Source organism: Panthera onca, chromosome B1 (genome assembly GCF_046562875.1).
Source record: "Panthera onca isolate mPanOnc1 chromosome B1, mPanOnc1 haplotype 2, whole genome shotgun sequence".
Taxonomy (NCBI): domain Eukaryota; kingdom Metazoa; phylum Chordata; class Mammalia; order Carnivora; family Felidae; genus Panthera; species Panthera onca.
This window is the reverse complement of record NC_138342.1, coordinates 45151931-45164020: the sequence shown is the minus strand read 5'-3', so window position 1 is coordinate 45164020 and position 12090 is coordinate 45151931. Positions and strand designations below refer to the sequence as shown.

Here is a 12090-nt window from a genome sequence, read left to right as displayed (position 1 = left end):
TTTGTACTCCATATATAGAGCTCTAACAAGCTAGTTTTCTTAGAATAATAATGAAATGCTAAATAAAAATAATCTATTTTTTTTTCAAACATTCCAGACCAAATGGTTTACACAGTAAGATACCGTTGTGGTCAGCAGCTGGCAATTGAGGCACCAGTGGATGCAGATTTGGTTAGCACTGTTCCGGAATCTGCTACACCCGCTGCTCTTGGTTATGCAGGAAAGGTATTTCTCTTGACATGCAGTGAAATGCTCTTATAGCACTGAAATCAGAAACCCTTGTATATAAAGAGAAACTTACCAGTATATTACAAGGAAAAGGAAAATGTTGGATCCTTTACAACAAGAGTTATTTTCCAACCTTTTCATTCAATGGCACTGTTTTAGTGGAATCCACCCCAAGATTCACCTAAAGATGAGCAGAATGATCCACTTCACTTAAAAAGACAACATCATTGGGGCACTCGGGTGGCATAGTTGGTTAAGTGTCTGACTCTTGATTTTGGCTCAGGTCATGATCTCATCATGGTTCATGAGTTTGAGCCCCACATCAGGCTCTGTGCTGATGGCGTGGAGTCTGCTTGGGATTTTGTCTCTCCCTCTCTCTCTTCCCCTCCCCTGCTTGTGCTCTCTTTCAAAATAAATAAATAAACTTAAAAAAAAAAGATAACATCATGAATACCTATAGAATTTGGTGGTAATATTTCCTTATTACTAAAACTTATTTCTTGAAGCACCCTCCCTCACAAACCACTGGTTTATTTGTTCTCTATTTAGTATGGGTGATCACAAAGCTGTTTATGTTCATTTTGTGTAATGTTTTTAGTACTGTGCTTAATTTCATTTTCCATAACCAGATTTATATGACTATGGTGATCCTGGGGTGTCCTCATCTGCATTCACTATGTTGAAAGTTTTATGTTTTCAAAAGAAATGATATGCGCACATTTTATTTTATTTTTTTAAATTTTTTTTTAATGTTTATTTTTTTGAGAGAGAGAGCGAGAGAGAGAGAGAGAGAGTGCAAATGGGGGAGGAGCAGAGAGTGAAGGAGACACAGAATCCAAAGCAGGCTCCAGGCTCTTGAGCTGTCAGCACAGAGCCTGACATGGGGCTCGAACCCACGAACCGTGAGATACGACCTGAGCCGAAGTCGGACACTTAACCGAGTGAGCCACCCAGGTGCCCCAATATGCACATATTTTAGATTAGTATTACCTTGAAAGATGGATAAATCACCTCCTGTCCCTCAAAAAGCATTCTTTGCATACTGGGTTTTGTTGTTTATTTTTTTAATGTTTATTTACTTTTTGGGAGAGAGAAAGAGCACAAGCTGGGGGGGGGCGGGGGGAAAGAGAGAGAAATCCCACATGGGCTCTGTGCTTACAGCAAACTTTGAGATCATGATTTTGAGCCAAAATCAGGACTCAGATGCCTAACCGACTAAGCCACCCAGGTACTCCTACATACTAGTTTTAATTCATTTCTTGCTGATAGTTTTTAATTGCTGTGAATTTTTTTGTCAGTGATTTATTGTCCTGTCTGCACACACTTACTGTTCCTTTCCAAGACAGGGAAGTAATATTTGTTTAAGAGAGAAACATTACAACTTCTGACAAAATCAATTGGTTTTCCCAATGAGTATATTACTTTGAACGAGTTTACTTTTTGCCTTTTTTCCCCTACAATTTAAATAGTGAAGAAAAATTGTAATCTATTGATGGAGAGTTCAGAATAGCAATTTCAAATGCTTTCATACGTATTATAATGGAAGAATGACCTAGAGAAAATAAGAATCTAGAGTTCTCTATATGTTGCTGTTCATTGTCCTTTTATTTCTTGTCAGTGTGGGCTTCCATATGTGGAGGTGCTATGTAAAAACCGGTATGTAGGAAGAACATTTATTCAGCCAAACATGCGGTTGAGACAACTTGGTGTTGCAAAAAAATTTGGAGTATTGTCGGACAACTTTAAAGGCAAAAGAATCGTTCTTGTAGATGATTCAATTGTGAGAGGCAATACCATCTCACCTATAATCAAATTGCTCAAAGAATCTGGTGCGAAAGAGGTAAGTATTATTAAAACATACCCTAAAGTACTGATAATTAATAGTACAATACTGGCATAAAAATTGCAATTTAGTACAGCGAATGAAAATGGATAGTTCAATAAAATAAATTGTCATCTTTCAAATGAGTTGGTTTAGGAATAACTATGCAGCAACTTGGAAAACATATTAATAGCCACTCTTAAACTGCATACTAACTATAATCCTTAATAGACTAAAAACCTCAATATAAAAGATTAAAATTTTTATAAGGTTAATTTTAAAAACTCACAAAAGCCACACAATAAAATGTTTGTTTAATTTTTAGAGTACTTCTCTTTTTGAAGATGTAGAACAAATCCTACTGTAATAGATTTGCCACATTGGGTTATATTTTTAAATCTCAAAGCTTATTCTAACTCTAAATATCTTAGTAATTCAAAATACAGAAGTGAGGTGTCGTTTACAACTAATAGTTGAGTGGATTCAATAATAAAATCTCTTGTAGGAGAAAGTGGCATGGAAAGCAGTGGCAGTCTCTCTAGAAAGCTTTGAAAATAATTGTGATTATGATTTTCCAGCTTTTTTATGGCTGTTAGAATTATGATAATCTCTTCAGAATTCCTTGAAAATTTTGTAATTAAAAACAAAGAGGTGTAAAGTAAATTCACCATTTGTTACGGTAGTGAAAAAGAATACACAACAGCTTATGTATCTACCAGTAGGAAATGTATCTACCTAAGTATGATGAAATATGTTGTAGCCACTAAAAACTGTAATTATGAAGACTACGTAATATGGGAAAATCTTTGCTTTATAAGAAAGGTAAAATAATTGTGGATGCCAATTATGGCCATGTAAATGTACCTTACAAAAGGCAGAAAAGTAATAATAGAGGAAAAAAGCTCTTAATAGTAGTTAAGGTTTTTGTTATATCCTGTAGACCATTTTTTGCTTTCTGAAATGGTAAAATAAGAGGTAGGAAAAAGTGGCATTCAAGAGAAAATTAAGGTGGTCCTAGGAATATAAAGTCATTAAATGGGAAATAGAAGAAAGAAATGTTCTCACTGATAGATGGTAAAAGGAAACAATAGGCAACTCAGTAAAAAGAATCTTTTACAAGTGGCTGACATTTTGAAATCTTTGTCCAGATGCTTTGGAGTTTAGAGCAGGGCTGCTCCAGAAGGGTTATAAATGTTAGAATAATATGTGAAATGATTTCTTTCCAAGGTACACATTCGAGTAGCTTCACCGCCAATTAGATACCCATGCTTTATGGGAATAAACATACCAACAAAAGAAGAGCTTATTGCCAATAAACCTGAATTTGAACATCTTGCAAAATATCTGGGTAGGTATTAAAATTTCTCTAAACATTTTTTTTTAACAGAGAAAATCCAAAGCCTGTCAGTCTTTATACTTGTAATAAAAACAATGTCCAGCATTTGTTAAAAATAGATAATTTTATAACATGTTAAGCAGATATTGAATAGTATTCTGAATAGAGTGCCTGGTGTGTATACACACCATGGTAAGTGCTATATTGGAGACCTAGGCCAAGGTGAGATCAGGTAAAAAGGAAGAAAGGCTTTCTAGGTAGAGGGAACTGCAGGCATATCAGTTAAAGCCTCCCAAAGATCAGATCTGAAGAAAAACAAAAACAATTTTACCACAGATTATAATAGAATACTTTAGATGTGGGTACAAATCAAAAAGTGAAAAGCTAATGTAGGGTTATCTTTAATAATGAGGTCAGCAGACCTCATTATTATCCTGGATAAGACAGTTGCTTTTCTGTTTTTTCTTTCTTTTTTTTTTAATTAAAGTTTATTTATTTATTTTTGAGAGAGCGAGCAAGCAGGGGAGGGGGAGAGAGAGAGAATCCCAGGCAGACTCCCCATTGTCAGTGACCTGGGCTGAAATCAAGAGTCAGATCTTAACCAGCTGAGCTGCCCAGGCACCCCAAGACATTTGCTTTTCAAATTAGGTGAGATAAACTGTTTTAATATCACAGCAGATGTTTAGCCAATGTGCCTTGGTACCTCCGCACTGGTTGTCTAGATGGCTGGTTTTGACATGCCTGTACCTTACCAGTTAAATACTTTGAATATCATCCAATTGGTACCTTATTGTGAACACTCACTTTTTGCCCGGAACATATCTGTATTATTTTAATAATACCACAGATACCGTATAGTTAGGCCATGTTTCCCTTATAAATGAAAAGACTTAGGAAAAGTAAGTGACCTTGAGCTTAAATTTGAACCCAGATTTTCCTGACTTCAAAGTCTGTTTTTCATAATCAAGAAAATTACTAAAGAGACTTTCTGAACCCATTCTAGATTTGAAGCCTCCAGTGCTATTTTAAATAGCAGTTTAAATTCCAATTTCAAATTTTAAAAAATTATAAAGGCCCAGAATTTTATTGCTTATTCCCTCTCCCCTCCTCCACCCCTGCTTTTTTTTTTTTTTTTTTTTTTAAGAATATGAAAGAGAAATTTTTATGCTGGCTTAAGTTTTCCTGTTTGTGACTGTTGTCTTGTGAGGCAGATCTTTCTTTCCAAAGGAAGCATCATGACCTTTTCCTTTTCCCCTCTTTCCCTCTGTAGGAGCAAACAGTGTTGTATATCTGTCAGTGGGAGGACTAGTTTCATCTGTACAAGAAGGGATAAAGTTTAAAAAACAGAAAGTGGAAAAGCAGGATATTATGATTCAAGAAAATGGGAATGGTCTGGAATGCTTTGAAAAGAATGGTCATTGTACAGCATGTCTCACTGGAAAATACCCTGTGGAGTTGGAATGGTAGTTGATAGGGGCAGACCTGATGTTTCAAAATACAAAGTTGGTCAAGAAGTTATAGTGGTGGTTATACCTTATCCATTTAACTGTTACTCCCTTGGTCAATGTAAAATGCTGTATGCTTATGATTTCCTTTATATGTTTTGAGATTTCTTTTCTGAAAAGAGTACCAAAGTGCTATGCTTTCCTTAATGATCCTAGATAAATATTTTGGTGTCATCTAGGAGTTTGGATGATCCTTTGTTTTGTTTAGTAGTTTAGTACTTTGAGGCTACCAGTTATGAGATCATACACATTTAAGTTCAGATCAGCAACAATAATGCAATGAATAGATAAATTTCTGTTTTAGTAGGGATGGCCAGGCACTATACCTTCCCACAGATTCTTAGAAAATTTTGTGGAATGTTTCTTGAGTTATTGCAATTCGGTTGTGGAATATTTTCATAATTGAACCTTGCTAATTGCATATAATGCAACAACACTGTTTTTTGTGGTGTTTGTTTGTTTGTTTACACACAAGCATTGGCTAGCCTTTTTCACCTGGTCAGAGAAAGTAGGTAGTAAGTGGCATTTCCCAGGTCCATGCTTTAAATAGACTAAGATGGTGTGATGCAAACAAGACATGAGTTAAATATAACATTTCACTCAAACCTTGAATCCATTATATCAAAGTGTCAAGCCTCTAGAGTTCTCAGTGTGGTTTTGACCTTATCTTCCCTGTCTAACTTTAGACAAATCTTGAAACATCAACAACAATAAATACATGCCTCTTTGTGCCTCACTTTTCCCGCCTGTGCAGCGGGGTACTTAGTAAATTAATTAATAGGGATGTGAAAAAGTGTCATACTTTTTGTGGTGGTTAGAGCCATCCTTTCACCCCTCAGTTTTAAGATAGTGCATGATTATTAGCTTTTGAAACGTTGGCTGTTATTCTGAAATTGAGATTTCATTATGATGAAGGGAGACATACAGTTTAGCAGTGCTTTGCCACCTGTCTTTGAGATGTCCTAAGGATGATTGTAAAAACATGTCTGTGGAAGGTGTTTTTCTACATTTGACTATGAAGTATGATCTAAGAAGTATGATACTGCTTAGTGCCCTTATAGTATAAACCCAGCAAGTAACCTAGTACATTTGAAGTAAAAAATAAATTTTTAGGTTCTAACAACCCTTTCATTCTTATTAATTATATGTTCTTTTAATAAAGTGCTTGATCATTTGCAAACATATATACATATATATGTACAAATATAGATATATCATTGCAATTAAATGATCAAATACAAACCCTGTAGGGGCCAATTTTGTTTAAGATCAAGGTGACAACTATTTTGGAATTAGCATGCCTGTCTGATTCTAAGCATCACCTTATCACTTTTTTTCCACTTTGTTTTATTGGGATCTAACAAATACAGTTTTTTTGAAGTGTTTTCCTGTAACATCTGAGATTTAAAATTTTAAGATGCCTTGCCCTCAACTCCTGTTTATGTAAGATTTTTTTCAAACATAAAAGTGTTTGTTTCTGTGTTATTAAGTTACCTTAATTTGATGTATATAGTGTCCAAATCCATTTAGGAATTTAATATTTATTAATAACTGAAATCTTCTGTCTTCATTTGGTATATAGTCTCACATATATATATTATGGCAGGCCAAGATAAAATCTTGACAGCTATTTAAGCCCATGTGCAGCAGGCATCAGTGGGTTAGATAATACTGTGGCAATGACACAAGCAAATTGACATTTGAATAAAGCCCTGGGACCACTTGAGTGTATAGCCTCTTGTCTTAAATGTATTCCTCATATCAGCATGGAGGAGGCAAGACCTGTGGGTCAATTTTGAATTGGCCTTACTTACATTTGATTTTTAAAAACAAGAGACTCAGGGAAAGTACTAAACCAAAATCTCTGATTTGACTTTCGTGTTTTCCATAGTTTTTGTCTCTCATTGTTTTTATTTTGTCTTATTGAGATGCTTTTATAAAGGAATATGGGACTGTGAGAGTTTGGTTATTCTACAAATTTCTTAATGTTTCTCCATCATGGCCTTTTATTTCACAAGTTTCTGAAGTCTGAATTCAATTACAGTTTTTTACATTTAATCTCAAATGTTGTTTAACTGTTTTAAATAGCAGAGTGCTGAAAATTACAAAGAAGATGAAAAAATGTGTTTTCACAGGATCTATATTGTTGTGAATTAAACTAAGCCTACTTTTTTGTGACTTCATTGTGATGTATTGGTGATAAATATATGTAATAAGTGTGTTTAAGTATGTGTGTGCTTTTTTTTTTAATAATGACCTTTGGTTAGTGCATTATGATGAGTAGCGCAGTTAACAGTCACATCCAGGCTCCATTCTTGGCACCAGCTAGTCAGATCTTATTTCTCTGATCCAGGCATTTCAATAAATAGACCAGTGCTTATGAACCAGGCAAAAGTCCTGGCTGAGTAGGAAGGAGAAATAAAGTTATTAGAAACGTAATGCTGAGTAAGCACTAGAATAGTGGAAAGTTTTGTGGAAATACCAGTGAGAATGGGGAGTGTCACAGAAGAGGTGGCTTAGATTTCCAAAATGTATGTGTGTGTTGGGGGAGTTGTGTTGTTTTTTTTTTCAGTCAAATTTAGGTAAATTAATAAATTGTATATTCAGACAATAGAACTTTATTCAGTCCTAAAAAGAAATGCGCTGTCGGGCCATGAAAAGATATGGAACTTAAATGCATATTACCAAGTGAAAGAAGGCAGTCTGTCAAAGCTGTATACCGTGTGAGTCAAACTTTATGCCATTCTGGAAAAGGCAAAACTATGGCTCAGTTCATGATTGTGGGATCCAGACCCACATTGGACTCCACGCTAAGTGTGGGGCCTGCTTAGGGTTCTCTCTCTCCTCCCCCCCCCTTTTCCCCCCCCGCACCCCTCCATCCTTCCCTCCCTCTCCCTCTCCCTCTCCCTCTATCCCCTGCTTATGCAAGCACATTGTCTAAGATGGAAAAAAAACAAGCCATCAGTGATTGCCAGGAGTTAGTGGGGAGGAAGGGATAAATAGAAGGAGCACAGAGAATTTTTAGTACCATGAAACCACTCTGTGTGATATTATAATGGTGAATATATCTCATTATATATTTGTTCAAACCCATAGAATGTACAACACCAGAATAAACCCTGATGTAAATTATAGACTTTGGGTGATACTGATGTGTCATTGTAGGCTTATCAGTTGAAACAAATGTACTGCTCTGCTTGGGGATGTTCATAATGGGGGAGGCTCTGCAATATGCAGAGCATATTGGAGGGCAGGGGGTTTGTGGGAACTGTGTCCTTCTGCTCAATTTTGCTGTGAACCTAAATTAACTGCTCTAAAATACTGCCTATTTTAAAATAAACATACTAAGTCCCACCTCTAAAAGACAAAAAATAAAATAATATATGCATATATGTTATTGCCTCTGAAAATCTTGCCCAAGGGCATCACCTGAATCTCATGCCTTCTTCGAGTTTCAGATAGAGCCTGGTCAACTCCTAAGGGAAATTGCCTTCTTGTTTCTTAACCAAGTCAAAATAAATATCCAAGCCTCTCAGAAAAAACTGCATGCTGCTTAGACATTTTAGACTAAGCTATAGTATGCAATGTAAATTTGTGTGTGTGTGCACACGCGTGCATAAATTTTCTTCTTAAGTAGCTAGGAGTTGGATGGCAGGAGCTGATGCTTTTAACCTTTTTGGAAGTTCTCAGGATCTACCATAACACTGAACTCCTTGCACTGTGACAAAATGGAAAACCACTGCACAAAGGAGGCCCACACAGGAGGGCCCTGTACTCTTCCTCAATCTCTGAATTTGCTTCACTGAAAATTACTTGTTTGACTTCACTATTGACATACTGATGGATATCTTCGATATGATGATTTTGTGTTAATTTGGCTAGGCTTTGGTGTCTAGGTGTTTGTTCAAACACCAGTCTGGATGTGGTGAAGGTATTTTTTAGATGTGATTAACATTTAAATCTGTAGACTTTGAGTAAAACAGATTACTCTCCATAATGTGAATGGCCCTCATCCAGTCGGTTGAAGGCCTTAAGAACAAAGATGGAAATTTCTTGAAGATAGAGTTTTTAAAATTGCCATAGACACCCTGCTAGAGTTGCCAGCCTGTTGGCCTGCTCTACAGATTTCTAATTTGTCATCTCTCCAATTGTGTGGGGCAGTTTATTAAAATATATCTATTGGGGCACCTGGGTGGTTCAGTTGGTTGAGCCTGTGACTCCAGCTCAGGTCATGATCTCACAGTTTGTGAGTTCAAGCCCCATGTCAGTGCCACACTGATAATGCAGAGCCTGCTTGGGATTCTCTCTCTTTCTGCCCCTACCCCACTTGTGTGCTCTCTCTCAAAAATAAACTTTAAAAAAAACTAAAATACATGTATCTATCTCTGTGTGTCTGTTTTTCAAATGTGTATTTTTTATATATATTTTATATGGTGTGTGTGTGTGTGTGTGTGTGTGTGTGTGTGTGTGTGTGTATAAAATGTTATTTCTGTTCCTTTACAGAACTTTAATAGACTCCTTTTGCAAACAGCATGACCTCCCTCATCCATCCATTCTTTCCTAGCCACCTGACAAAACAAGCCTGAATGAACCCAACCACTAATTTTCTCCGCCTTCAACTTGGCAGCTGAGCACCGTTAAGAGTAAATCACTGTTCTCCCAGTTGTGATGCTACAAAGCAGACAACAGGGAGCTTGTCTTCAGGGTAGTAGGACAACGTGATTCATAATGTATATTTGGTCTTTGTCCTATTTCTAGCACAGATATCCTAAAGCCCTTAGGATTTCCTAAGTGATAAGAGCAATTAAGTGTCTTTTTTGAAAATTCCAGTGTAGCGGTGCCTGGGTGGCTTAGTCGGTTAGGCCTCCGACTTGGACTCAGGTCATGATCTCGAGGTCCATGAGTTTGAGCCCTGCTTCAGGCTCTGTGCTGACAGCTCAGAGCTAGGAGCCTGCTTAAGATTCTCTTTTTCTCTCCTTTCTCTCTCTCTCCCCACCCTTCCCCCACTCATGTTCTGTCTCAACAATAAATAAACATCTAAAATTTTTTTTTTTTAATTCCAGTGTAGTTAATAGTGCTGTACTAGTTTCAGGTATACAATATAGTGATTCGGCAGTTCTGTGTAGTACTCCGTGCTCAAGATAAGTGTACTCTTAATCCTTTTCATCTATTTCACCCCCACCTACCCACCTCTCCTCAGGAAACCAGCTATTCTCTAAAGTTAAAAGTGTTTTTGGTTTGTCTCTAATAAAGGTGTCTTGGTATTCATAACAAACTCCTTTCAAACACACCTGATTTGATGTTAATGAGGTGACTTTCTGAACGTATCTCATAGGGGATAGTTGCCAGGGGAACTAAATACATGATTAGAGGGTTGACCATTCATTCCCATTGCCCTGACTCTCAGGAAGAGGAGGAGGCTACAGGTTAAATCAATAGGTAATGGCCAATGATTTAATCAATTATGCCTTCATAATTAAGCCTTTATAAAAACCCAGAAGGATGAGGTTTGGAGAGCTTCATTCTTGGCGACATGGAGATGAGGTGAGTGGTATGCCTGGAGAACATGATAGCTCCTTGCTCCCTTCCACGTACCTTGTCTTCTGCATTTCTTCCAGCTGGATGTTCTGAGTTAATTGTGTGGCGGATGGAAACCCCACACATTGAAGGTAGGGTCAAGGATAGTCAAAATCGCTTTTGAAATTATTATTTTTTTAAGAAATGACATTGACAACTGAGATAAATGGGGGATTAGGTGAAGAGAAGTGAAATTAGAATATAGCAACAAATGTGCAAAGGATCAGCAAGGTTCTAGAGTAGACATTTGATATAGTGGACAGGAGAAGAGTAAAAAGGTAGTTGGGGAAACAGGTGTCTAAGACATGAAACTTGGGGCAGCTGGGTGGCTCAGTCAGTTAAGCATCTGACTCTTGATATCAGTGTTGTGACTTAAAGCCCCATGCTGGGCTCTGTGTTGGGCGTGAGATCTACTTAAAAACAAACAACAACAACAACAACAAAAAAAACCCTGAAACTCTGTTTTCAAGGTAGTTAACTAGTATAAGAAGTCAAACTTAGAAATAATGTAGTTGGGGTGCATGAATGGCTTAGCTCAGTTAAGCATCAAAGTTTTGATCTCAGCTCGAGTCGATCTCAGGGTTGTGAGTTTAAACACTGCATTGGGTTCCTTGGGCATGGAGCCTACTTAATGCAGCTGTTGCTAGCTTCTGTGAGAAATACAAGACCCCACTTGGGAAGGGTCCAAAGGCTTTTACCCTAGGGAAAAGCTAATATGCTAGCCTGTTACAGTTTTGTTTTGTGGCAGCAGACATGAGATTCCTGGGTCAAAGAGAAATTTATTATTCAAGGCAAAAGCAGTGGCCAGAGCTTCATTTATCAGTTCCCCCTGCCTCCCAAGTCCCACTGGGGTGATGGAGTCAGACAGAGATGGATGTCTGTGCACGCAGTAGGTTGTGTTACAGGAAAGGATACTAAGTTTGGGAGATTCGCTTTTATAGGAAATGGAAGCAAGCCTGCTCTTTGGGAAAGCATTACCTCAGCTTTGAAGATCCGTCACCCCAAACAACCCTGAAAAATGACCTGGATAAAAAGCAATCAATACCTTGTATTTTTGGCATGCCCAGCAAGAATTTGCAAGGACATTCAGGCCCATGGCAGAGTGTTCCTCCCAACAGTATGCTGTGTTCATGGGATGGTGGGGGAGGATAGGTAAATTCCAATACAAGGCTTGAAGAAAGGCATCAAGAAGGTGATGTTTAAGCTGTGTTTTCTTAAGAGGGGTAAATGTGCAACAAACAGGCACAGGGAGAAGAAAGGGTATTTCAGCCTGAGACCTAGCCAAAACACAGGTGTGGAAATTTGATAAGGGCTTGGTATATTCAGAAGATTTACTAGGGTCTCATCGTAGCTGGAGATTACAGGACCAGGTATGAGGAAGGGGGTGGGGGGAGCAGTGGCCCACTGACAGGGCTAGAAAGAGAACCATCTTGTTTACCTTGGTAAAGAGTCTGACTGTCCTCCTGCAGGCAATGAGGGACCACTGAAGGGGGTCTTAAGCAAGAGAATGTTATGGTTAATCTGGTTTATGTTTTAGAATGGTCACTCTAGATTACCAGCTAAAAATGGTGTCTTGAACACTGCCTTCTGCATTTGCTTCCTCTTAAGCCCCTTTGAAAATG

At 37.6% G+C, this 12090-nt stretch overlaps 1 protein-coding gene across 1 annotated transcript in view; it reads left to right on the top strand.

The window, feature by feature from the left end:
• Window positions 1-8025, top strand: part of PPAT (phosphoribosyl pyrophosphate amidotransferase) — a 38188-nt gene extending 30163 nt beyond the window's left edge. Inside the window, exons 8-11 of the mRNA XM_060655738.3 lie at window positions 98-225; window positions 1847-2068; window positions 3278-3398; window positions 4657-8025. Of these exons, the coding sequence (XP_060511721.1) occupies window positions 98-225; window positions 1847-2068; window positions 3278-3398; window positions 4657-4853 (668 nt within the window). The 3' untranslated portion in view covers window positions 4854-8025. The remainder of the gene's footprint in view (window positions 1-97; window positions 226-1846; window positions 2069-3277; window positions 3399-4656) is intronic.
• Window positions 8026-12090: the final 4065 nt, after the last annotated feature.